The sequence below is a fragment of the Papio anubis genome, chromosome 20, assembly GCF_008728515.1.
Source record: "Papio anubis isolate 15944 chromosome 20, Panubis1.0, whole genome shotgun sequence".
Classification (NCBI taxonomy): Eukaryota; Metazoa; Chordata; class Mammalia; order Primates; family Cercopithecidae; genus Papio; species Papio anubis.
The window spans coordinates 2601538-2628454 of NC_044995.1; the positions used below are offsets into that span (position 1 = coordinate 2601538).

The following is a 26917-nucleotide window of genomic DNA, read 5'->3' on the forward strand; positions in this document are numbered from 1 at the left end:
CAGCTCCTTCCACACACACCCTCCTGCAAGTGACAGACACCAGGCCAGCCTACTCTCCACACATGTTCACATGCAAATACAACAGTGACAAGTACACAGCAAAGGTGGCCATCAGACACACACAAACACACATGCTTTCTTTTTTTTTTTTTTTTCCTTTGAGACAGAGTCTTGCTCTGTCGCCCAGGTTGGAGTGCAGCGGTGCAGTCTCGGCTCACTGCAACCTTCAGCTCACTGTAACCTCCAACCTCCGCCTCCCGGGTTCAAGCAATTCTCCTGCCTCAGCCTCCTGAGTAGCTGGGACTACAGGCGTAAGCCACCATGCCCGGCCTAATTATTGTATTTTAGTAGAGTATTTTTAGGCCAACTTCACCATGTTGGCCAGGTTGGTCTCAAACTCCTGACCTCAAGTGACCCGCCCACCTCAACTTCCCAAAGTGCTGGGGTTACAGGCACAAGCCACCGCACCCAGACTACATGTTTTCTTTTAAGCATGTATACATGGACTCACAGAAATACAGAACACACAAGAACAGCCAGCCCTGCCATATGCATGTTGTCCCACACACGCATTCTCTGAGGCAGTGAGTTAGGCAGAGAGTGACATTCAGACACACACGTAACACAGTGTGAGACCCAGAGGGACCCAGGGATACACAGAGAACTACACACACAACACAATAAAGACATACACAAAAGGCAGGGCACAGTGGCTTACACCTGGAATCCCAGCACTTTGGGAGCCTGAGGTGGGTGGATCACTTGTGGTCAGGAGTTTGAGACCAGCCTGGTCAACATGGTGAAACCATGTCTCTACTAAAAATACAAAAATTAGCCAGGTGTTGTGGCGGGCACCTGTAATCCCAGCTGCTTGGGAGGCTGAGGCAAGAGAATCACTTGAACCCAGGAGGCGGAGGTTCCCGTGAGCCGAGATTGTGCTACACACTCCAGCCTGGGCAACAGAGCGAGACCCTGTCTCAAAAAAAAAAAAAAAAAACACATACACAAGAGTCTGATATTCCCAACCACCCGGGACAAGTAAGCACATAACCAGGGTATGAACAGACACACAAACCCACACAATCAAGGGATACCGACAACAGACAACACTCTGTGGTAGACCATGAGGACCCCAGTAGGCATAGTGCTATCCTATGACACACAGAGCACACACACGCACACACACACGCAGATAAACTCCAACACGTGCACGATCTCCAGTCATTGAACTGACACCTCCTCTGTCCTTTTTCCTCCTCCCCAGCTTAGTCAAAGATTATTCGGCCATTAGGCTTCCAGAGCCTCAGAGGTAGAGGTCTGTGTGTATGTCTGGGAGGTGGGGGTGGGGAGATGGCCTTGGTCACTGCAGAGCCACCTCCCCCTGCTGCTTTGGCCCCACTGCTGCGGGGGCTGCTATCTGTGAGCAAACTGTCCTTGGGGTCAGGGACAACAAAGAGCCAAAGGTCAGGTCGATGCCTCCCCCAACTCCTCCCCCAGAGGCAGCCAGCTCTTGGGGGCAGGAAGCAGAAGGGACAGAGGAGCGCAAATTCAGGTGTTCAAGCCCCACAGGGCCCACTGGCCAAGGAAAAGAGACTCAGTAAGAGGCGGACATGGTGCCTTTAATGATTAAACACAGCCAGTACCCCGCTTCCCGGGCAAGAATCAGACTTCAGTAGAAATTCCCCATACCCTAACCAGCCTTTTCCGGTTTCTCCTGGACCAGAGTTGGGGGGAAGGGTGGGCTTCAGAGAAAACCAAGGAGTATTCTCACCGCCATCCCCTACCCAACCCATGCCAAAGAGAATGGTGACGACATGGCCAACACAGGCCTGCAGCAGCCATCATGGCACATGGTGGCCCACTGACATTGTCACTTACTCAGTATGATGTCCATCAAAGCACCCAATGGGCCACAAAAGGTGTTACACAGAATGGTGGCCAACTTGGCACCTACTGTGCCAAGAAGTACACCAAAAAAGAAGTGAGCACAGCACCTAATGGGGGGCCAAAAAAGATGTCACGGAAATGCTATCACCATCACACCCAAAGGGCCAACCAAGATGGTGGCTATCAAACCATGCAGTGGATCAGCCAATAATATCAATGTAGCAGTCCTCACAGTATCCAGTGGGCCACCAAAATGTATCCATGGTGGTTATCACAGTACCCAATGGATCAACACCATGCCCACTGAGACAGCAGTCGTCACAGTAAGTAATAGACCCACCCAGATGTCAACCAACGGGACAAGCAAAGTGTCACCAGAAGTGATCAGGCCCCAAGAGCTTTGTGGTATGAGCTCCAGCCATACCCACCACCATGTTCCCAGCCCCTGCTAGGATGCATTAAGCAGAGAGCGGGAATAAAGGCCCTGGTAGTAGACTCCAGCCTCCCCACCCTCAGCCCCGTAGCCCCCAAACCCCACGTCCAGTTTGGGAGGCGCTGGTGTCTGTTCTGACATCAGGTTGTTGATGGAGAAAGGGTGGTTGAAGTTGTAGGGCGCGTCTAGCTTCAGCTCCCCTGGGAGCTCCAGGCCAGTGAAATAGGGTGTGGAGGAAGGGGGTGAGCCACAGTCCAGAGCCCCCACATCTTCCCCACCCTGGGCCTCAGGCTCGGGGGCCGGAGGCGGGGGCTGGGGCGGGGAGGTGACTGTGGCCACGGGGGTGGTGGTCGAGGCAGCAGACCCTGTCCCGTTCCTAGTGGTGGTAGCAGCTCCACTGCCCCCTTTCTTCACCTTCTCCTCCAGCTTGAAGCGCTTCTGGCGGCGCAGGTAGCAACCGTTCTCAAACATGTTCCCTGAGCTGGGGTGCAGGGCCCAGTAGGAGCCCTTGCCAGGCTTGTCTGGGGAGCGCGCCACCTTGACGAAGCAATCGTTGAAAGACAGCGAGTGGCGAATGGAGTTCTGCCAGCGCTGCTGATTCTCCCGGTAGTAAGGGAAGAGGTCCATGATCCACTGGTAGATTTCACTCAAGGTCAGCATCTTGCCCGGTGCCTGCTGGATGGCCATGGTGATGAGCGAGATGTAGGAATACGGTGGCTTGGCGTGTGCCAGGGGCCGCCGATACCCCTTCGGCATCTCCTTCCCATGCACCAGCCCAGGACCCGGGGCCCCATACCCTGAGCTGCTGCTGCCACCACTGGCACCCAGGCCTGGGAAGGTGGGCCCCAGGGGTGCTGCAGGTGCTGGGGGTGCCAGGGGTCCTGAGGGCAATGGGGAGGCAGGGAGCCCCCCAGGGGGATAGGGAGAGCTTAGAGGGTTCAGGGTCATGTAGGAGTTGAGGGGGGCCATGGTGGGAACTGGGGTCACCGGAGAGTAGACCTAGAGGGAAAGATGAAAGGGGTCAGTGGGGTTCCACTCTGCTGGTCAGCGAAGGATCCCAGGACCCACTGCACATCCGTCTGTCGTCCATCTTGCATCCTCTACAAATCCCTTCCATCATCACCTCTATCTGTAGAATGCGGTCTCTAAAGGTCTCTCCTCACTCCCTAGAAATGCCCTTTCTGCTCCCCACTTTCCCACCCACCATGCTCCCATACACTCAAGGTCATCCTTTAAGTGATTCTCCAGGGTTTGGGACACCCAGGGGAGTCTCTGAAACCCTTTGAGGATGTCCACGAAGTCAAAACTATTTTCAAAATAATAGTATTTTTTTTTTTTTCGAGGCAGAGTCTTGCTGTGTCGCCCAGGCTGGAGTGCAGTGGCACGATCTCGCCTCAATGCAACCTCCGCCTCCTGGGCTCAACTGATTCTCCTGCCTCCGCCTCCAGAGCAGCTGGGATTACAGGTGTGCGCCACCACGCCAGCTTTTTTTTTTGTATTTTTAGTAGAGACGGGGTTTCTCCATGTTGGCCAGGCTGGTCTTGAACTCCTGACCTCGTGATCCACCCACCTCGGCATCCCCCAAGTGCTAAGATTACAGGCGTAAGCCACCGTACCCACAATCCTAAGTTATTATTAGCCCTTTTCACTCTCTTTCTCATGAAGTGTACAGTGGAGTTTTCCAGAGGGTGCTGATATTTCAACAGAGAGAATACAGAAGCAGACAGGAGAATCTAGCTGTCTTCCACTGGGCCAAACTTGATTAGCAAAAATGGAAAACAGTGCCACTCTTTTGACTAAATTTTTTGAAATTTGGTTCTTTTAATAGAAATGCTTTTACACTAACAAATGATTGCTATTTTTAAGTGAATTAATACATGATTTTAACATTTCTCAGTTCTAATTTTAAATACAGTAAATGTAGATAGACATAACCCACATCAACAGAAACTGTTTGGGCTCCTCAGTAATTTTTTCCCACAGGGTCTCACTCTGTCACTCAGGCTGAAGTGCAGTGGTTCAGTCACAGCTCACTGTAGCCTCAAACTCTGGGGCTCAAGTGATCCTCCTGCCTCAGCCACCTAAGTAGCTGGGATTACAGGCAGGCATCACTACACCCGGATTATTTATTTATTTAGAGACAGAGTCTCACTCTGTTGCCCAGGCTGGAGTGCAGTGGTTCAATCTTGGCTCACTGCAACCTCCACCTCCCAAGTTCAAGCTATTATGTCTCAGCCTCCCAAGTGGCTGGAATTACGGGCATGCACTGCACACCCAGCTAATTTTTTTTTTTTTTTTTTTTTTTTTGAGACAGAGGCTCGGGCTGTGTCACCCAGGCTGGAGTGCAGTGGCGCGATCTCGGCTCACTGCAAGCTCCGCCTCCCAGGTTCACGCCATTCTCCTGCCTCAGCCTCTGAGTAGCTGGGACTACAGGCGCCCGCCACCACGCCCGGCTAGTTTTTTTTTTTTTTTTTTTTTTGTATTTTTAGTAGAGACGGGGTTTCACCATGTTAGCCAGGATGGTCTCGATCTCCTGACCTCGTGATCCACCCGCCTCGGCCTCCCAAAGTGCTGGGATTACAGGCTTGAGCCACCGCGCCTGGCCAATTTTTTTGTATTTTTAGTAGAGACGGGGATTCACCACATTGCCCAGGCTGTTCTCAAACTTCTGGTCTCAAGTAATCCTCCTGCCTCAGCCTCCCAAAGTAATCCCAGGACTTTGGGAGCTGAGGAGGGTGGATCACTTGAGGTCAGGAGTTCAAGACCAGCCTGGCAACATGGGAAAACCCTGTCTCTACCAAAAATATAAAAATCAGCCAGGCATCGTGGCACACGCCTGTAATCCCAGCTACTCGGGAGGTTGAGGCAGGAGGATTGCTTGAGCCCAGGAGTCTGAGGCTGCAGTGAGCTGAGATGAGATCGCACCATTGCACTCCAGCCAGGGCAACAGAGCAAGACTGCATCTCAAAAACAAAACAAAAAACAAAAAACAAAAAACAGGGGTGCAGAGTCCTGAGACCAAAAAATTTAATAACTGCTGGTTTATTAGGTAAATCAGCAGTTCTCAATTTTAGTAATCATAAAGAGTTATTATAGGCCAGGCGTAGTGGCTCACGCCTGTCATCCCACCACTTTGGGAGGCCAAGGCGGGCGGCTCACGAGGTCAGGAGATCGAGACCATCTTGGCTAACACGGGGAAACCCCGTCTCTACTAAAAATACCAAAACAAAATTAGCTGGGCGAGGTGGCGGGCGCCTGTAGTCCCAGCTACTCGGGAGGCTGAGGCAGGAGAATGGCATGCACCCAGGAGGCGGAGCTTGCAGTGAGCTGAGATCACGCCACTGCACTCCAGCCTAGGCGACAGAGTGAGACTCCGTCTCAAAAACAAACAAACAAACAAACAAAAAACAGTTATTATAACTGTGATAATCTAACATATATGTGTAGCTCTTTTCAATCTTTTAGCTTATAAAATTACTGTATTTAGGCCAGGCATGGTAGCTCACACCTGTAATCCCAGCACTTGGGGAGGCCGAGGCAGGCGGATCACTTGAGGTCAGGAGTTCGAGACCAGCCTGGCCAACATGGCGAAACCCTGTCTCTACTAAAAATACAAAAAACAGCAGGGTATGGTGGCACGCGCCTATAGTCCCAGCTATTCAGGAGGCTACGGCAGAACTGCTTGAACCCAGGAGGTGGAGGTTGCAGTGAGCCAAGATTGCACCACTGCACTCCAGCCTGGGTGACAGAGCAAGACTCTGTCTCAAAAAAAAAAAATAAATAAATAAATAAATAAAAATAAAAAATTACTGTATTTATACATAAAAGTGTTTGAATATCTCAAATCACTTTTCAACCTAATATTATTTATCTATTTACTATATATCTTCAAATCTAAGACTTCTCTGGAAGCTGCAGCATAACTTTATGTATTAATACAAACGGGAAAAACAGTTAAAATCATTGGACACCACTGACTGTAAAATGCATCCCATTTTTGGAAATGTTCAAATGGGGGAAAAAGGAGGATCCTAGGTCAATGGAACATGTTAGATATTGCAATGCCTTTCTTATTTTTATTTTTATTTTTTTTTTGAGACGGAGTCTCGCTCTGTCACCCAGGCTGGAGTGCTGTGGCCCGATCTCAGCTCACTGCAAGCTCCGCCTCCCGGGTTCCCGCCATTCTCCTGCCTCAGCCTCCCGAGTAGCTGGGACTACAGGCGCCCGCCACCTCGCCCGGCTAGTTTTTTTTTGTATTTTTTAGTAGAGACGGGGTTTCACCGTGTTAGCCAGGATGGTCTCGATCTCCTGACCTCGTGATCCGCCCGTCTCGGCCTCCCAAAGTGCTGGGATTACAGGCTTGAGCCACCGCGCCCGGCCTGCAATGCCTTTCTAAGTAACCCTCTGTATATTCTTTCATTCATTCAACCAATATTTATCAGTTAGCTGCTCCGTGCCAGGCGCTGTTCCAGGCACTTCACAAGAATGGTCTCCTTTAATCTTGACAACCGTACTATGGGAGGAGGTGTTATGATGATGCCCATTTTACAGCTGAGCTAGCTGAGGCCCAGAGAGGTTGTTGGGGTCACACAGCAAGAACGGGGGCAGAACTGGGATTCTGCAACCAGGCAGTCTGGCTCCAGACCTGTTCCAGGTCACGCTATAAACGCAGTGACTAGGCGAGGTGCGGTGGCTCACGCCTGTAATCCCAGCACTTTGGGAGGCTGAGGTGGGCGGATTGCTTGAGGTCGGGAGTTCAAGACCAGCCTGACCAACAGGGAGAAACCCCATCTCTACTAAAAATACAAAATTAGCCGGACGTGGTGGCACATGCCTGCAATCCCAGCTACTAGGGAGGCTGAGGCAGGATAATTGCTTGGAACGCAGGGGGCAGAGGTTGTGATGAGCCGAGATCGCGCCACTGCACTCCAGCCTGGGCAACAGAGCAAGACTCCATCTCAAAAAATAATAATCATAAAATAAAATAAAAGCAGGGACTAAGACAGAAATGCCTGCCCTCATGGTGCTAACAGTCTAGCAGGAACACAACAGTGAAGAGAACATGCCAGGAAAACATAGGCATGCTAGAAGGTTGTTTCTTTCTTTGTATCTACCTATCCCTTCTCAACCACTATCTCCCATCCTCTCTGCCCTATCCTCTATCTGGACCTTTCCCCCCTGCCTCCTCTGAGGCCTGGGGTCTCATGGCACTGCGCGGGTTGGGGGAATGCTGCTATATGTAGCACTGGCTAGAGCCACCAAATGTGAGTTAACTGGATACCGCCTAGTCTCCTGCCACTGTAAGCTTTTTTTTCTTTTTTTTTGAGACAGAGTCTCACTCCATCGCCCAGGCTGGAGTGCTGTGGTGCCATCTCAGCTCACTGCAACCTCTGCCTCCCAGGTTCAAGCGATTCTCCTGCCTCAGCCTCCTGAGTAGCTGGGATTACAGGCAGGCACCACAACACTCAGCTAATTTTTGTATTTTTAATAAACACAGGGTTTCGCCATGTTGGTCAGGCTAGTCTCGAATTCCTGACCTCAGGTGATGCTCCCGCCTCGGCCTCCCAAAGTGTTGAGATTACAGCCATGAGCCAGCATGTCTGGCCCTACCACTGTCAGCTTCCGCAGGTCACAAGGTCCGGGGAGAAACGAGTCTTGCCAGGGTGGCTTAGGGAATCAGGGAGAGAGGGCAACCAACTCAACCCTAAGTCTAAGTTCCAGTGGAGAAATCCTCCACTCTTTCCTTTTCATGTCTCTCCAAGGAGCTCTTTCATCACGTCTCTTTGAATCTCTGTTGGCTATTTTTGCCTTTGTGTTACCTGTCTCAGTACCAGTACCCACATTCCCCTCTCCCATCTCCCTCCCCACCCCGGCATTGTTTTCCCTTCTGTCTCCTCCCTAACCTCTTTTGCTCTTCCTCCCTACCCCCCACCCCTCCCATCTTTCTTTCCCCTCCATCTTGGCGCCTATCTCTCTCTCCAGCCTTCCATCTCTTTCTCCCTTCCCTGGCACTCTCTCTCACTACCCAACTCTACCCCACTTCCCTCCCACCCCCAACTCCCACCTGTCTTCCTCCTTCAGCCCATCTTCTTGTCTTTTTTTTTTTTTTTGAGATAGAGTCTCACTCTGTCACCCAGGCTGGAGTGCAGTGACTCCATCTTGGCTCACTGCAACCTCTGCCTCCAGGGTTCAAGCGATTCTCCTGTCTCAATCTCCCAAGTAACTGGGATTATAGGCATGCGCCACCACGCCCAGCTAATTTTTGTATTTTTAGTAGAGACAGTGTTTCACCATGTTGGCCAGGCTGGTCTTGAACTCCTGACCCCAAGTGATCCACCCTCTTCGGCCTCCCAAAGTGCTGGGATTACAGTCATGAGCCACTGTGCCCAGCCACCATCTTCCTATCAATCTATCTATCCATCCATCTATCCAAGCATTTATCTATCTATCTATCTATCTATCTCCCTCCCTCCCTCCCTTCAATGAATCCACTCCTCCTCACCCCAAGTCTCGCAGTAAAATTGCAGCCACAGTTACTCCCTTCCCCCATGCAATCTCTCCCCCTGGTTGGTGGCTTCGGGTCCCCTCCCCAGAAAAAGAAAAGAGATGAGGTGAGAAGGTTATGGATTAGAGGGGTCCACAGAGTTTCCAAATCCTCCTGTACCCCCATCCCCCATTTCTCCAACCCAGTCAGGCTCTCTGGTATTGCACAGTAAGACAGATAGGGACCCCAGGGCCCTCCTTCCTGGCTCCCCACCCACCCGGAAGTCCTCCTTAAGGTCCGACCTCAAGCACTCCAGCTGCTCTAATCCACCCTAGGCTTTCCCACGCCCCGGGGCTGGGATGAACCCCTGGTGTCCGGGTCTGAACCGGATCTCCCCTGCCAGGGTGGGGCTGAGATTGGGGGGAAGCCCTTGGGGGACCTGCACCCCCACACCAGGAGACTGGAATTTCTCCTCTTTCATTTCCTTATTGTCTCTGGAGAAGGGTGTGACAGGGAGCAGAGGAAGGCAGTGTGAAGCCAGAAGCCAAGTTTCTAGTCCCAGACTCAACCCAGGACCCCAGTGTTCTGCGTGCGGGGCTTTAGAGTTACTACCTCTAAAACAGGGGTGCAGCTAGACCAGCTAATCTGCAAGAACCTGAGACCAACAGGGATATCCCGGGATGGTAACTTTCCAAGTTCCTTCCAGACAGCAAGCTGAGTCACCCCAGCGGGAGGGTGCTATGGGCAACAAGTGGTTTGGGGACCCTCTCAGCTCTCAGTTGCTGGCTGAGTGTAGATATTTCTCTCCCCATTGTTCTGACCCAAGGGGAAGAGGTGGGCTCATTTGATGGGAAGGCTCGGGAGAGCCTCAGACAGTATCACCTAACCATTTCCATTCCTCTAAATATTGCCTCTTCCAAAATATTCCCCAAAATGCTGATTACCTCCAGACTGTACCTCTACTACTATTATTATTATTTTTTGAGATAGGGTCTCATTCTGTCACCCAGGCTGGAGTGCTGTGATACGATCACAGCTCCCGGCAGCTCGAACTCCCAGCCTCAAGTGATCCTCCCACCTCAGCCTCCCAACCAAGTAGCTTAGACTACAGGCATGCCTGAGTAATTTAAAAAAAAAATTTTTTTTTGTAAAGACAGGGTCTCCCTATGTTTCCCAGGCTGGCCTGGAACTCCTGGGCGCAAGAGATCCTCCCACTTTGACCTCCCAAAGTGCTGGGATTACAAGTGTGAGCCACTGTGCCAGCTATCCTTCAATTTCTGACACAATTTCCATACAAATTGTCCTCTAAACTTGGATCTATTCAGACTGTGCCCCAAATATCAATTCCTCCTGCCTAGACCCCCATCATTTACTTAAGATGTGCCCCGAAAACAACTGTAGTTGGTTTGTACAATTGGTCTGTAGTTGGTTCCCTTAAATCAGGTCCGCAGACTGAGTTCTCCAGAGGCCCAGCTGGGATCACCCCCGCTGCCTGGAACCCTCCATTTCCCACCTGGGTCTCTGCCTTCCCCATCTCACAACTGATACCTCCAGTCACCCTGCCTCCACCTCTCAACACTCCCAATCCCTTCCCCAGTTGGCCCTGCCTCACCCCACGTGCACCTCACACCTCCCCAAACCCAGGACTGGCCCCTCCCAGGCACCCTGCCAAGCCCTGAAGGCCTGGGGATCCAGGAGTCCCACCCTACAGTTTCAAGCCCCAGACTCAAGACTCAGGCATGCTGGGGGCCCCACAGCCACCAGATCTTGACTCCTTGGAGAACCCAGCCATTCCTGCCCCACACCCCATCTCAAGTCCACAGTCCCCTTCCAGGTTAGAAGTCCAAGTGTCCAGACCCCCATAATTCTCAGACCGAGACCCCAACCCCCAGCCCCCACAACCTCACAACGTTGATTATAGAGTGAGGTAGCTAAGGTGCAGGGGTCGTTGCAGCACGAGGAATGGGGGTCAGACTTGAGGAAGGACTTTCTGTCTGTCCGGGTGAGGGAATGAAGACTATGCCCCCACCCCCTACTCCAGGGAAGCCTTGTCTGAGGTGAGACTGGATGGGAATTTTAGCAATAGCTGGAGGTTGCTGGTTTGCGGGGGAGCAGGGGAAGGTGCACAATCTAAAACTCTCCATCTTCCGATTTGGGGAGTCCCTGCTGAGGGTCATGGGTAGGGATTGTGGGGGGATGGAGAAGATCGGCCCCTCTCCTGCCAATGTGAATGGCCACATCTTCTGCTCTCAGATGCCCAACCCTAAGCCACCTGTTGTTTCACCTCCCAAAACGAAGCTTCATCTCTGAGCACCCCCATCTCTTACCCCTGAGCACCAATCCCCATTTCTGACCCTACCTTAGATCACCAGCTGATCCTTACCCCGAACCCCAGTTCTTTAACACTGTGTGCTGGCCCTGAGCTCCCACCTCAGTCTTCCCTTAATGGTGACTCCTCCTCCATCTTTTAGTCTTTCTTTCCCTCCAACTTTGAACCTCACATCCTGAAACCCCCCAGTCTGTCCCCTACCATGGAACTCTAATTCCTATCTTTGGTTTGTTCATATAAATCCCTTGCTTTTTGGGGCCCCAACACCTGGCTCCCACGTTTAAGGTGTGACCAGACCCTTGGCTAAATTCTCCTGACTTCCATTTTCAAGCCCCGGCCGCGGCGAGGCTGCCCAAACAGCGCTCCCATCCATGCCTCGTCCCGGGTCCCTGACTTCCACACCTGGTCTCCGTGTTCCCAGTTCCTCGGCTGCACAACTAGACGCCTTTGCCCCCATTTGAACCCACAACCAGTCCCTGCTCCATGTGAGCCCACACCCCGATACCTGCCCCCCACTTCCCGCTCCACCATCCCCGAGGACACACCTCGCCCGCCTCCGGGTAGTAGCTCCACTCGGCCAGGTCATGGGCCTCCATCTTCACCGAGCCCAGCATCCCCCGGGCTTGTGCCCCCACCCGCCCCCGCTCCGGCCCCGGGGGAACTGAGCGCTCTGGATCTCTCCGCGGGCACGGCCCGAGCTCCCACCGGCGCCCGCCCGTCCGACCGCCCGGGGTACGGCTGTCCCGAGCGCCGCGGGAGGCGGCCACGCTTTATAGCCGGGACACCCCCGCCCTCGCCCGCCCCGGGCTCCCCTCCCGCCTCCCCGAGGGCGGCGCGCTCGGACTGGGGCGCCCCCTGCGGGATCGCCAGGAGACAGACCTCAGGCGCCGGGGACCTAAGCCCCGGGACGCGACAGCTGGGGGTGATTCAGGAGTGAGGGAGCAGGCGGCAGAGACGCTGCAGATACCAAGGGCCCCGAGGGCAGAACTCTGGAGCCTTTCTACCTCAGGGGGTTTCATCATCTCGACATGAGAGGACGAAGAGCCAGAGCCCTGCATGACCGTGGCGGAAGAAAGGGGAATCAGAGCGCTAGGGCCACTATGCGACTATAAGGACCCGTAAGAGGTCTCCGAAATCACATCCCCACTCGACAGACAGGAAGACTGAGACTTCCGACGGCTAGAAATGCTTCAGACTTGACCAGGCGCGGTGGCTCACGCCTGTAATTCCAGCACTGTGGGACGCCGAGGCGGGCGGGCGAATCACTTGAGGTCAGGAGTTTGAGACCAGCCTGGCCAACAGGGTGAAACCCCATCTCTTACAAAAACTAGCTAGGCGTGATGGTGCGTGCCTATAATCCCAGCTATTCGGGAGGCTGAGGCAGGAGAATCGTTTGAACCTGGGAAGCGGTGGTTGCAGTGAGCCGAGATCGGGCCGCTGCGGTCCAGCCTGGGCGAGAGAGCGAGACTCCGTCTCCAAAAGAAAATAAAAAGAAATGCTTCAGACTGTTGAAAGAGTTAAGAACAAAGGTGGAGGGGATCGGGGCCTCACCGCAGATCCCATTAGGGCAACAGACCACCTCCCCTCAAAGACCCAGGAGCTTCGCTGCCCGAACTCCCCACTCTCCAAGACCAGCCAGCCGTCCAGGGACTCAGCACTACTGAGAACTCCATTTCCCAGAATGCTCTGGTTCCCTATCCTCCCTGTGCCGCCGAGGGGACTACATTTCCCAGAAGGCCTAGCGCCCCAAACCGGAAATGAAGGGGCCGCTCGCCGTAGTAAGGAGGCGGGCAGAAGGCCGCTCTCACGGGACGAGGCATGGGCGGGGTCGGACTGTGCTCTGGACTCCATTTCCCGGCGGCCCTGGGTGTGGGGCGCGTGCGCACAGTTCCCGGCGACGAACGGAAGATGGCGGCGGCGCTGGCGGAGTCTAGGAAGAGGCGCTGCTGAGGGGGCGCGAGGGGAACGGAGGCCAGAGGCGCGGTGAGCGGGAGGCGGCGTTTGGGCCCGGAGACGAAGGGAGGAGGCGCCTAAAGAAGCAGGGGCGCGGGCGGGGAGGGGGTCGCCGTGGGGAGAGGGGAAGAGTGGCTTTCGCGACCCATGTTTCTTCCCCTGCTCGGGACCCTTCCTTGGCTCCCTAGTGCCCTCGAGGCAAAGTTCCAACGTGGCCCTCCGGGTGCGTCCGCCCCGCAGACCTCGCCTGCTTCGACTCGGCCTCTTTGCTTCTTCCCCACCTCTCGCAGCCGCCCTGGCCTTTCGGTTCCTTAAACTTGCCATGCGCTTTCCGGCGTCGGGGATTTTGCACAGGTTGTCCGCTCTGCCCGCAACATCCTTTTACCCATTCGGCCTGGCCAACTCCCATTCATCCTTCGAGTCTCGACACCAACGTCACTTCCTCTGCGAAGCCCTCCTTGCCTACCCTCCATCCCGAAATCCGCCTGTTAAATACTCTTGTCCGTCTCTGTTCCTTCATGTCACGTGTGTTCTAATTTGTTATCAGACTCTTATCTGTGTGCTGTTTTATGATGTCTGTGACCGTGTGTTTCATGAAGGTAGGGACTAGGTTTGTCTCTGTCGTCACTGTGTTCCCAGCACAGCGCCAGTCACGCCGGAGACGCCCAGGTAATGTTGGTTGAAGGAATAAAAGATACTCCTAGAGCCAGTCTGGGGAAACAGGGTAGTCGTCAGATTCCCGGGTAGCAGTGGGGCAGGGTACCACTTCTTAATGAGTACATCGAGAGGAAAGAGGAACCAGTGATACTGTTCATCACAGCAAAAGGCTACATGCATCCCAAATGTTCTTAACTAAGAAGATTGGCTGAAAGAAACTGTAATACATCCACATAAGAAAATACTATGCAACTCTAAAAAGGAATGAGGTAGATAAAAGGAAATGATGAGAATCTCTATACACTGATATAGTGGTCGCCAACATATAAAGGGAAAACAAGTGAAGTGGAGGTTAGTGTTTATTGTGTGTGCTTTTTTTTTTTTGAGACGGGGTCTCACTCCGTCGCTCATGCTGGCACGATCTCAGTTCACTGCAGCCTCCACCTCCCTAGTTCAAGTGATTCTCCTGCCTCAGCCTCCCGAGTAGCTGGTATTACAAACGTGCCCCACCACACCCAGGTAATTTTTATATTTTTAGTTGAGACGGGGTTTCACTGTGTTGGCCAGTCTGGTCTTGAACTCCTGACCTCAAGTGATCTCAGCTCACTGCAACCTCTGCCTTCCAGGTTCAAGCAATTCTCCTGCCTCAGCCTCCTGAGTAGCTGGGATTACAGACGCATACCGCTACCCCCGGCTAATTTTTGTTTTTTTTTTTTTTTTTTTTGAGACGGAGTCTCGCTCTGTAGCCCGGGCTGGAGTGCAGTGGCCGGATCTCAGCTCACTGCAAGCTCCGCCTCCCGGGTTTTCGCCATTCTCCTGCCTCAGCCTCCCGAGTAGCTGGGACTACAGGCGCCCGCCACCTCGCCCGGCTAGTTTTTTGTATTTTTAGTAGAGACGGGGTTTCACTGTGTTAGCCAGGATGGTCTCGATCTCCTGACCTCATGATCCGCCCGTCTTGGCCTCCCAAAGTGCTGGGATTACAGGCTTGAGCCACCGCGCCCGGCCCTAATTTTTGTATTTTTAGTAAAGATGGGGTTTCACCATGTTGGTCAGGCTGGTCTTGAGCTTCTGACCTCGTGATCCACCTGCCTCGGCCTCCCAAAGTGCTGGAATTACAAGCGTAAGTCACCGCTCCCGGCCCTATGTCTGCTTTTTTTGTAAAAGAAAAGGAAATATGTATATATGGGTTTTTCTTTTCCTTTTTTTGCATAAAATCTAGCTCCTGCAGGAGAATTTTATATATGTGTTTAAAAAAAAAATCATAAACCAAAAATCAGTAAGAATGAAACAGTAAAATAATTTGGTTGATCTGGATGTATTATCATCATGAAAAAAGTGGAAATGTTTATTATGGGGTTTTGTTTTTGTTTTTTGAGGCAGAGTCCCACTCTGTGGCCCAGGCTGGAGTACAATGGGGTTGGGATTACAGGCCTGAGCCACCGCGCCCAGCCTGTTTTTTATGTTTTGACTGGGGATGGCATACTGCCGGTTGTTTGGTGGCCAGGATCCTTGGCTTACGTAAACAGACCTGGGGGTGAAAAACAATTCCTTTCAGATAAACAGTACTGTAGCATAGTGGTAAGGAAGATATGCAGCCTTGCTGCTGGCTCTGCCTCTTACAAGCTGTGTGCCTTTGATCAGGTCACTTTACTTCCTTGGTCTTCAGTTTCCTCATCTGTAACATGAAGATTAAAAATAGTAACTCCCAGCCTGGGCGGCATGGCAAAACCCTTCTCTACAGAAAGTACAAAAATTACCTGGGCATTCGCCTGTAGTCTCAGCTACTTGGGAAAGTGAGGTAGGAGGATCGCCTGAGCCTGGGAGGCAGAGATTGCGGTGAGCTGAGATTGCGGCACTGCACTCCAGCCTGGGCAACAGAGCGATACCCTGTCTCAAAAAACAAAAACATAAACCTAACTCATGTATATTAATTCTAATATATACATATTAATTTATTTAAACCTTGGTGTTTGAGGTTTAAATGAGTTAATATGTATATATTAGAATTGTGCTCAGCACGTTAAGTGTTTTCTCTCTCTCTCTCTCTATATATATATATATATTTTTTTTTTTTTTCTTTTTTTTAATTTGAGATGGAGTTTCACTCTTGTTGCCCAGGCTGGAGTGCAATGATGTGACCTTGGCTCACTGTAACCTTCACCTCCCAGGTTCAAGCGATTCTCCTGCCTCAACCTCTTGAGTAGCTAGGATTACATGTGCCCGCCACCATGCCTGGTTAATTTTTTTGTATTTTTAGTAGAGATGGGGTTTCACCATGTTGGCCAGGCTGATCTCGAACTGCTGATCTTGGGTGATCCACCCGCCTTGGCCTCCCAAAGTGCTGGGATTACAGGCTTGAGCCTCCGTGGCCGGCTGTGTTCAATATATATTAACTGATTATTTTTCTTTTCTTTTCTTTTTTTTTTTTTTTTTTGAGACGGAGTCTTTGCTCTGTCACCCAGGCTGGAGTGCAGTGCCCCATCTCGGCTCACTGCAAGCTCCGCCTCCTGGGTTCACGCCATTCTCCTGCCTCAGCCTCCCGAGTAGCTGGGACTATAGGCGCCCGCTACCACGCCCGGCTAATTTTTTGTATTTTTAGTAGAGACGGGGTTTCACAGTGTTAGCCAGGATGATCTCGATCTCCTGACCTTGTGATCCGCCCGTCTTGGCCTCCCAAAGTGCTGGGATTACAGGCGTGAGCCACCGCGCCTGGCCTTTTCTTTTCTTTTTTTGGAAAGAGGTTCATCAGATCCATGCTCTGTTGCCCAGGCTGGAGTACGGTGGCCCAGTCATACTTCAGTACAACCAGGCTCAAACAGTCTTTCCACCTTAGCCTCCAGAGTAGCTGGGACTAAAGGTTCATGGCAATATGCCTGGCCAATTTTTTTTTTTTTTTTTTGAGATGGAGTCTTTCTGTGTCTCCTAGGCTGAAGTGCACTGGCATGATCTTGATGCCCAGCTAATTGTGCATGTGTCTAGAGATGGGGTCTCACTGCATTGCCCAGGCTGGTTTCAAACTCCTGGCCTCAAGTAATGCTCCTGCTTCAGCCTCCCAAAATGTTGCGATTATAGGTGTGAACCACTGCACCTGGCCTTCTTTTTTAGTTTTTAGGCCTAGTCTAGTCCTGAACTCCTGGCCTCAAGCCATCCTCCCACCTAGACCTACCAAATGCTGGGTTTACAACTGTGAGCCACTATACCCATCCTATTTTTCTTTTCTTTCCTTTTTTTTTTTTTTTTTTGAGACAGAGTCTTGCTCTGTCATGCAGGCTGGAGTGCAGTGGTGCAATCTCGGCTCGGCTCGCTGCAACCTCTGCCTCCCTGGTTCAGGTAATTCTCGTGCCTCAGCCTCCCAAGTAGCTGGGATTACAGGCATGCATCACCATGCCCAACTAATTTTTTTGTATTTTTAGTATACACTGGGTTTTGCCATGTTGGCCAGGCTGGTCTTGAACTCCTGACCTCAACTGAGCTGCTCACTTTGGCCCCCTAAAGTGCTGGGATTACAGGAGTGAGTCACCACACCATGCCTTTAAAAAAAAAAAAAAAAAAAAAAGACTTGTTAAGTGCAGTAGTGAGAAAGGGGGAAAGAGTAGAACAAGTATAGCTATTAATTTTCGAGGATTCAAGAGTGAAAGAGCAGGAATACTGAACCCAGTGATTGGGGAGGCTGTTTGGCAGGAGTGTTCATTCAGCAGATGTTTATTGAGCACCTGCTAGGTGCCAAGCACTCTTCTATGCTGGGAATATAAAAAGTGAAGAAACAAAGTCACTGTTCTAGGCTGGGGGGCGATGGCTCAGACCTGTTAATCCCAAGCACTTTGGGAGGCCAAGGAGGGTGGATTGCTTGAGCACAGGAGTTCAAGACCAGCCTGGGCAACATGGCGAAACTCCGTCTCTACCAAAAAATGATTTCAAATAAATAAATCACTGTCCTCGTGGAACTTATAAATATGTAGTGTGCGATGATGATAAATGCTGTGGAGAAAAAGCAACACAGATGGAGATCAAGAGGGAGATGAAATTTGAAATACGGTCATCAGGGAAGGCCTTACTGCAGAGACATGTGAGTGGAGTCCTGAAGCAAATGAAGAGGGAAGGAGTTGTGCTGATACCTAGGAGGAGGAATATTCCAGGCAGAAGGAAGAGAGGCACAGAGTCTTCAAGGAAGGGGCATGTTGGGCATGTTCACGGGACAGCAAGGAGGCCAGAGTGGGTGGAGCAGAGAGCTCGGGGAGAGGCAGTCAGAGGAAGAACAGGCCAGATGCCAGAAGGTCTTGTAGACCTCCGTGGGGACATTGGCCCTGACTCTTTGCAAGATAGTGGGTGACAGGCAGCAGGGAAACTAGGGAGGAGGCTGTTGGCTCGTCATTCATTCAGCAGACACCTATCATGTGATACTACTGTGACTAGCTATTGTGTAGTTCCTTTTAAAAAATGTATCATTGGCCGGGCGCGGTGGCTCAAGCCTGTAATCCCAGCACTTTGGGAGGCCGAGATGGGCGGATCACGAGGTCAGGAGATCGAGACCATCCTGACTAACACGGTGAAACCGCGTCTCTACTAAAAATACAAAAATTAGCCGGGCGCGGTGGCGGGCGCCTGTAGTCCCAGGGACACGGGAGGCTGAGGCAGGAGAATGGCGGGAACCCGGGAGGCGGAGCTTGCAGTGAGTGGAGTTCGCGACACCGCACTCCAGCCTGGGAGACAGAGCGAGACTCCGTCTAAAAAAATGGCCGGGCGTGGTGGCTCACGCCTGTAATCTCCCAGCACTTTGGGGAGGCCGAGGCGGCTGGATCAGCTAAGGTCAGGAGACGGTGACCACGTGAAACCTCGCCTCTACTAAAAATACAAAAAATTGTACCGGGTGCGGTTGTGGGCTACTGTAGTCCCAGCTACCGGGAGGCTGAGGCAGGAGAATGGCGGAACTCCGGGAGGCTGAGCTGCAGTGAGCTGGAGATCCGCCACTGCACTCCAGCTACGACAAAGCTGCAGACTCTGGTGTTCAAAAAAAAAAAAAAATGTATCATTGGCCTGGCGCCGGGTGGCTCAAAACCTATAACCCCAGCACTTTTGGGAGGCCGAGACGGGTAGACTGCGAAGCCAGGAGATCGGTGACCATCCTACACACGGGGAAACCGTGATCTCTACTTCAAAAAAAAAAAAAATACAAAAAACTAGCTGGGCGAGGTGGTGGGTGCCTGTAGTCTCAGAAGACACGTGGGAGGCTGAGGCAGGAGAATGGCTGACCCGGAGGCAGAGGTGCTTGTGGTGAGCTGAGATCCCGCCCACTGCACTCCAGTCTGGCTGCACAGAGCCAGACTCTTTGTCTCAAAAAAAAAAAATGTATCATTTTCTTGAAGCTGGAGGTGTGGTTTCACACTCTGTAATCCCCACACTTTGGGAGACCGAGGTGGGCGGATCACCTGAGGTTGGGAGCTCTAGACCAGTCTGACCAACATGGGAAAACCTCGTCTCTACTAAAAATACAAAAATTAGCCAGATGTGGTGGCGCATACCTGTAATCCCAGCTACTTGGGAGGCTGAGGCAGGAGAACTGCTTGAACCTGGGAGATGGAGGTTGTGGTGAGCTGAGATCCTGCCATTGTACTCCAGCCTGGGCAACAAGAGCGAAATTCCATCTCAAAAAAAAAAAAATAGGATCATTTTTCACCCTTCTCAGATTATTGTTTTTTGGCATGTTTGTTTGTTTGTTGTGTTTTTTTTTTTTTTTGAGACAGAGTCTCGCTCTGTTCCCCAGGCTCTTGTGCAGTGGTATAATCTCAGCTCACTGCAAGCTCCGCTTCCTGGGTTCATGCCATTGTCCTGCCTCAGGCGCCTGCCACCACACCTGGCTAATTTTTTTGTATTTTTAATAGAGACGGGGTTTCACCATGTTAGCCAGGATGGTCTCAATCTCCTGACCTCAGCGATCCAACCGCCTTGCCCTCCCAAGTGCTGGGATTACAGTTGTGAGCCACCGCGCCCGGCCTTGTTTTGTTTTTGAGACAGTCTCGCTCTCTTGCCCAGGCTGGAGTGCGGTGGCGTGATTTCGGCTCACTATCTCTGCCTAGGTTCAAGTGATTCTCCTGCCTCAGCCTCCAAAATAGGTGGGATTATAGGTATGTGCCACCACGCCTGACTAATTTGTGTATTTTTGGTAGGGACGGTGTTTCTTCATGTTGGCCAGTCTGGTCTCGAACTCCTGGCCTCAGGTGTTCTGCCTGCCTCGGCCTCCCAAAGTGCTGGAATTACAGGTGTGAGCCACGGCACCTGGCCTGTTTGTTTTTGAGACAGAGTGTAGCTCTGTCCACAGGCTGGAATGCAGTGGTAGGGATCACAGCTCACTGCAGCCTCCACCTCCTGAGCTCAATTGATCCTCCCACCTTAGCCTCCCAAAGTCCTAGGATTAAAGGTGTGAGCTGGCCAAATTATTATTATTTATCGTAATTGTTATTAACAGTTTATGCAATAACCTTCAGATCTTTTGCAATGTACATAAAAATAATAGTATACTTAGCCAATGTTTACTATGTATACTAACTCATTTAATCCTCAAAATAGTCTTGGGAGGTAAGCCCTGTTACTATCCCTGTTTTCTAGAAGAGGAAACTGAGAGCCAGAGAAGTTCAATGTCTTGCCTCAGGTCATTCTGTGTATGCATGAACACATACTTGACAAAAATGACTTGAACTACATGTATTGTCCTCTGATGCAACAGGCTGTCAGGGACATCTTTTCATGATAATGTATTAATATATTGAGATTCACCATTTTTGTGTGTGTGTGTGTGTGATGTAATCTGTCTCTCTGGCCCAGACTGGAGGAGTGCAGTGGCACGATCTCAGCTCACTGCACCCCTCCGCCTCCTGGGTTCAAGCTATTCTTCTGCCTCAGCCTCCCGAATAGCTGGGATTACAGGCGCAGCTAATTGTTGTATTTTTACTAGAGATGGGGTTTCACCATGTTGGCCAGGCTGATCTCAAACTCCTGACCTCAGACGATCTGCCAGTTTCGGCCTCCCAAAGTGCTGGGACTACAGGCATGAGCCAGGGTGCTCAGCCTCACCAATTTTTTTTTACCCTGTTTCCTCTGCTGGTTTTTGGTTTATCCTTTCAGATTTTTTTTCTTTTTTAGCATATATATTTTTTTGGCTTTTTTTTTTTTTTTTTTTTTGAGACAAGGTCTCACTGTGCAGTGACCCGATTTTGGCTCACTACAGCCTCTGCCTTCACCTCCCTGAGTAGCTGGGACTACCAGGCGCGCCACCATGCCCAGCTAATGTTTGTATTTTCTGGAGAGACAGGGTTACACCATGTTGCCCAGGCTGCTCTCCAACTCCTAGGCTCAAGCGATCTGCCTGCCTCAGCCTCCCAAAGTGCTGGGATTATGAGCATGAGCCACTGCACCTGGCCACATTTTTCTTTTTTTTTGTAAAATAGAAACATATAGTCAACACTGTCTTCAGCTTTGCTTGTTTTCATTTAATATATGCAGTCTCTATCAGTGTCTAGAGACTGTTCTCATTTTTTTTGTTTTTTTCCTTCCTTGTTACAGTTTCATAGTCTGTTTTTTTCCTTGTAATATAAATTTATATTTATATATTTTCTTTTTCACTTTTTTTCACAGGTGTTGGAGTCCCGTGGTCTTTCATTATGTATGTGTATAACCGTGTTTTTCAGCCGGTCTCCCTGTTTGAGGACATTGGGATTGCTTCTCGTCTTTTGCTATTATTTTTTTATTTTTTATTTTTTTTTGAGACGGAGTCTCGCTCTGTCCTCCAGACTGGAGTGCGGTGGCGTGATCTCAGCTCACTGCAAACTCCATCTCCTGGGTTCCCGCCATTCTCCTGCCTCAGCCTCCCGAGTAGCTGGGACTACGGGCGCCCGCCACCACGCCCGGCTAGTATTTTTGTATTTTTTAGTAGAGACGGAGTTTTACCGTGTTAGCCAGGATGGTCTCGATCTCCTGACCTCGTGATCCACCTGTCTCGGCCTCCCAAAGTGCTGGGATTACAGGCTTGCGCCACCGCGCCCGGCCTCGTCTTTTGCTATTATGAATAGCTGTGTAATTGATATATCCTGCCATGTTAATCATTCCATAATTTTACCAGTGTGACTGTGTTAGATGCCTAAAAGCCCCCTTCCTCCCTTTTAAAAACAACTTCATAGTGTTCCAGAGAGTGGCTGAAACATAATTTATTGAAGCAGGCCTTTTATGATGTATTGAGTGCCTACTATGTGCCAGACTGTGTGCCTTGTATTCCTCAGAGCTATGTTTTTGAAAGTTTGCTCTGGGCCAGGCATTGTGGTTCATGCCTGTAATCCCAGCACTTTGGGAGGCTGAGGCAGGTGGAACACCTGAGGTCAGGAGTTTGAGACCAGCCTGGCCAACATGGTGAAACCCCGTCTCTACTGAAAATACAAAAATTAGCTGGGTGTGGTGGCATGTGCCTGTAATCCCAGTTACTTGGGAGGCTGAGGCAGGAGAATCACTTGAACCTGGGAGGCGGAGGTTGCAGTGAGCTGAGATGGCACCACCATACTCCAACCTAGGTGTGAGAGCACGACTTCGTCTCAAAAAAAAAAGTTCGCTCTGGTGCCCAGTCCAGAGCATATCCCAGGTGGAGAGAAGGGAAGCACGGAGACCTGTAAGGTGGCTGTTGCACATTCATGTGGGCCATCATTCAGCAGGTGTTTGTGGTTGGCCCACTCTGTGTAAAGCACTAGAGGTGAGGCTTAGACTTCTGGCTCTGCCTTGGGAGATGTCAGTCTTCCCCAAGTTGCAGCCCCCATGCACACATGCATAAGCCAGAGACAGAGCCTGGAGAGGAGAGGGACTTCAGAAAGCTTTACTGGGGAGGAACAGGCTGGGAAGGAGGGTTGAGCCCGTTGTAGATGTTCGGGTGACAATCTAGCCCAGCCCATCTGCTGGTCCCCTGAGCTTGATCCATCCTCTTCTTTCCCAGGGACAAGCTGACGGCAGCCATGGCGAGTGGCAGTGGGGACAGCGTCACCCGCCGGAGTGTGGCATCACAGTTTTTCACTCAAGAGGAGGGGCCAGGAATCGATGGCATGACCACCTCAGAGAGGGTGAGTGTGGCGGGCAGGGCTTGGAATGAGGAAGCACAGCCCCTGGCTTTGGACAATCTTAGGTGGCAGAGCCCTGGGAGTGCCAAGGGGGCTGGACTGGGCTGGCACTATCCCCTGCCCCTTCCCTTCCTTCCAGGTGGTGGATCTTCTGAACCAGGCGGCGCTGATCACCAATGACTCAAAGATCACAGTGCTCAAACAGGTGAGAGCCCCCGGGGCATCCTGGGCTGAGCAGGTGAAAGGGAGGAGGCTGGGAACCTGAGAAAGAAGACACTAGCAGTAACACCAGTGTCTAAATTTACACACGCAGTGTGTGCCGGCCACAGTGCTCAGTGCAGGCCTCTGCTCTTCTAGTTCTCATGAAAACTCTGTAAGTCAGGGTAATTTCATCCCTGTTTTATACAGAAAGAGGCAGACCCCAGGGCTTAAATCATTAGCCCAAGGTCACTCTGCTGGGAACTGACTGAACTAGTACTTGAATCCTGGATTCCAGCTCCAAATCCTACACTCTTCATCATTGCATTTCTTCTCTGCCAGTGTCCAGCCAGAGAAGGTGCCTGGAGGTGGGGCAGACATGCCTGTCACCAGACAATGGTGACCCAGTATGGGCAGGGCTGGGATGGAGAAGGAATCCCAAGTGGGCTCTGGGAGCCCAGAGGGAGATCCTGACCCAGCCTAGGAATGAGGAGTCAGGGAGGACTTTTGAACCAAATCCTGGAGGATAAAAGGAGAGAAGTATACCAAATTAGAGAGACAGAGCATCTCTTTTATTTATTTATTTTGAGACACAGTCTTGCTGTGTTGCCCAGGCTGGAGTGCCGTGGCATGATCCCTGCTCACTGCAACGCCTGCCTCCCCGGTTCAAGCGATTCTCCTGACTCAACCTCCTGAGTAGCTGGGATTATAGGCACCTGCCACCATGCCTGGCTAATTTTTGTGGTTTTAGTAGAGACGTGTTTCACCATGTTGACCAGGCTGGTCTCAAACTCCTGAGCTCAAGTGGTCCACCCACCTTAGCCCCACAAAGTGCTTGGGATTACAGGCACGAGCCACTGTGCCGAGCTGAGAGGGAGAGCATGTCAAGCTGAGGACACAGAAGTGTGCAAAGGCAGAAGACAACATGGGGCACTTTAGGCTGGGCATGGTTCAGAGCAGGAGTTGGAGTTTAGAGACTGGCGAGGTTAGCATGCCTGTGTGATAACCTGTTCGGCTCCTTGATCAGCCTGTAGCCTTGTGGAGTAGCCCCGCCTCCGAGGTGGAGTGAATGTACCTGGTGCCTCCCCCGTGGGTGGTCATGAGGCCGTTTAGCAATAGTAGCTTGAGTTGTAGCAGCCAGGTCCTGTGCCAGCTCTTTGCTTATTGGAGGATGTCCATGAGAAGGGCTTATTCCAAAGAGTCTGGCCAGCACAAGGGCTTCAGGAGTTGGGTTCTCACTGTGAAGATGTTTGCCGAATCATGGCAATGCGAACTGGGGAGCAGAAGCAGGAGAGTGGGGAGAACTGATGGACAGGTGGAAGGAGGCCAAACCTTAGGAAGGCCTGAGCCCTGGGGCATTTCCCTCTTTTATTCAGCCCCCTCCTGTGTCATGTCCTCACTATCTACCAGGACCTGTGCCTTGTAGGATCTCATTCTGGCCTCCTAATATCCCTTTTGAGTTGATGTTTAAGAGTCTCATTTTAGGCCGGGCGCGGTGGCTCAAGCCTGTAATCCCAGCACTTTGGGAGGCCGAGACGGGTGGATCACGAGGTCTGGAGATCGAGACCATCCTGGCTAACACGGTGAAACCCCGTCTCTACTAAAAATACAAAAAAACTAGCTGGGCGAGGTGGCGGGCGCCTGTAGTCCCAGCTACTCGGGAGGCTGAGGCAGGAGAATGGCGGGAACCCGGGAGGCGGAGCTTGCAGTGAGCTGAGATCCGGCCACTGCACCCCAGCCTGGGCGACAAAGGGGGACCCCCGCCCAAAAAAAAAAAAAAAAAAAAGAGTCTCATTTTATAGATGAGCAAACTGAGTGTCAGAGACCATGCCCAGGGCATAGCACCCTTGGTAGGGAGCAGCAGAGCCAGGCATTGAGATGAGTGTATCTGCTGTCTTCCCCTCTACTCTCCTGTCTGCATTGGTTGGCCCCTGGTTTTATATGGTTATTCTTCCTCCCCACCCCCACTCTCCTTCCAGGTCCAGGAGCTGATCATCAACAAAGACCCCACACTACTGGACAACTTCCTGGACGTGAGTGACTGACAGAAGATAAAGGGGTGTGGTGTACGGGAAACGGGATGTGGATCCTAGTGTAGCCCTGATCCGCTTTCTCTCTGACATTGGCAGGAGATCATCGCATTCCAAGCAGACAAGTCAATCGAAGTGCGAAAATTTGTCATCGGCTTCATCGAGGAGGCATGGTATGGGGTGAGGCAGGGAGCCCCGGGAGCATTCTCACTGGAGGCAGCCTTCAGCTCCTGGCCTGGCCTGGAGGTGCGCCACCAATGAGAGGCCGGCCCTCTGCTTCCCAGACCCTTTCTCTCTCTTGCACACTGATTCCCCAGTAAATACTTAGTAAGATCGAAACCCTGGGGTCATCTGTGATTCCTCTGGTTCTTCCACACTTCACATCTACATCGTCACTAAGGACTGTGGGCTCCACTTTGAGAATATCTGCAGCATCTGACCATTTGTCAATCGCTTACTCTACCACTACACAGGCCCAAGCCACCCTTCCCGCCTACCTGACGACTTCAGTGGTCTCTCTCTGGCTCCCTTGCTTCTTTTTCTTTTTAGTTAAATTCATATAACAAAACTAGCTTCTTTTTAATCTTTTTTTTTTTTTTTTGAGACGGAGTCTTGCTCAACTGTTGTCTAGGCTGGAGTGCCGTGGCGCAATCTCGGCTCACTGCAACCTCCTACTTCTGGGTTCAAGCGATTCTCCTGCCTCAGCCTCCCAAGTAGCTGGGATTACAGGCACGCACCACCACGCCCAGTTTATTTTTGAATTTTTAGTAGAGACGGGATTTCCCCATGTTGGCCAGGCTGGTCTCAAACTCCTGACCTCAGGTGATCCACCCGCCTCAACCTCCCAAAGTGTTGGGACTACAGGCGTGAGCCACTGCACCCTGCCTTTTTTTTTTTTTTTTTGAGAGACTGAGTTTTGCTCTGTTGTCCAGGCTGGAGTGCAGTGGCGCGATCTTGGCTCATCATAACCTCCACCTCCCAGGCTCAAGAGATTCTTGTGCCTCAGCCTCCTGAGTAGCTGGGATTACAGGTGCCCGCCACCATGCCTGGCTAATTTTTGTATTTTTATTAAAGATGGGGTTTTGCCATGTTGGCCAGGCCAGTGACGTCAAGTAATTGGCCCACGTCGGCCTCCCAGAGTGCTGGGATTACAGACATGAGCCATTGCGCCCAGCAAAAATCAGCTGTTTTAAACCGAACAAGTTAGTGGCATTTAGCATATTCACAATCTAGTTCCAAAGCATTTCATTCTCCAAAGAGGAATCACCGTACTCATTTCCCACTTGTCCTCTTGTACTCGGCAGCCAGAGTGATGCTGTTAAATGTAAATCAATCTTGGCACACCCCTGCTCTCAGACCCCAACTGGCTCATCAGCTTACTTAGGTGGAAACCCAAACCCTCACCTGGGCTTCATCTCACTCCTGGCCCTGTCTCCCCTGCTCCTCAGAAGTCACTGTTGGATTTCGCAGCCTGTCTGCTTGCTGTGCCTGTTAGGGACCCTCGTCCCCAGGTTGCCGCCTGGCTCACCCCCTCCCTTCCCTCAGGTCTCTTCCTCAGAAAGCCCTTCCTGCCTACTCCCATGCAGCCCCACGTCTCGGGCACCCCGCCTTCAGTGTTCGTTACAGTGTTCCTCACTCATTGAAATGACCTTGATTCTTCCCACAAAATACCAGCTCTTTAAGGACAGGGCTTGACTTTTTCTGTCTTGCTCACCACTTTGTCCCCACTACCTGCCTGGAGCAATGTTGTCACTTAGTAGGGGCTGACTACGTATTTGTTGCACACGTGAATGAGTGGAACATAACGGTCACCACGTGAACGCGTACTGTGCCCTGCGCTGTATTAGATCCTTTCCC

The 26917-nt window shown here is 51.5% G+C and overlaps 2 protein-coding genes across 5 annotated transcripts in view; one reads left to right on the forward strand and one right to left on the reverse strand.

The window, feature by feature from the left end:
* Window positions 1–1598: 1598 nt before the first annotated feature.
* On the reverse strand, window positions 1599–11944 carry FOXA3 (forkhead box A3). Its single transcript, XM_003915740.1, has 2 exons — window positions 11679–11944; window positions 1599–3319 (listed from the first exon to the last, which is right to left on the reverse strand). The coding sequence occupies exons 1-2, from the start codon at window positions 11745–11747 to the stop codon at window positions 2336–2338; spliced, it is 1053 nt and encodes a 350-aa protein (XP_003915789.1). The 5' UTR covers window positions 11748–11944; the 3' UTR covers window positions 1599–2335.
* Window positions 11945–13009: 1065 nt separating this feature from the next.
* Window positions 13010–26917, forward strand: part of SYMPK (symplekin) — a 50187-nt gene continuing 36279 nt past the window's right edge. Inside the window, exons 1-6 of one of the 4 annotated variants that reach the window (XM_009194777.4) lie at window positions 13021–13116; window positions 21373–21400; window positions 22712–22835; window positions 22972–23037; window positions 25010–25063; window positions 25160–25233. In XM_009194777.4, coding sequence (XP_009193041.1) covers window positions 21399–21400; window positions 22712–22835; window positions 22972–23037; window positions 25010–25063; window positions 25160–25233 — 320 coding nt within the window. In that variant the 5' untranslated portion in view covers window positions 13021–13116; window positions 21373–21398. Of the gene's footprint in view, window positions 13117–13492; window positions 13756–21372; window positions 21401–22711; window positions 22836–22971; window positions 23038–25009; window positions 25064–25159; window positions 25307–26917 lie in introns of those variants that run through there. The other 3 variants (XM_009194776.4, XM_017952537.3, XM_009194778.2) reach the window with 3 other exon arrangements.

Coding starts and splice junctions, on each gene's coding strand:
- FOXA3 (XM_003915740.1), bottom strand. CDS start 11,747: ATGCTGGGCTCGGTGAAGATGGAGGCCCATGACCTGGCCGAGTGGAGC. Junction 3,320..11,678: donor ACTACCCGGAGGCGGGCGAG/GTGTGTCCTCGG, acceptor CTTTCCCTCTAG/GTCTACTCTCCGGTGACCCC.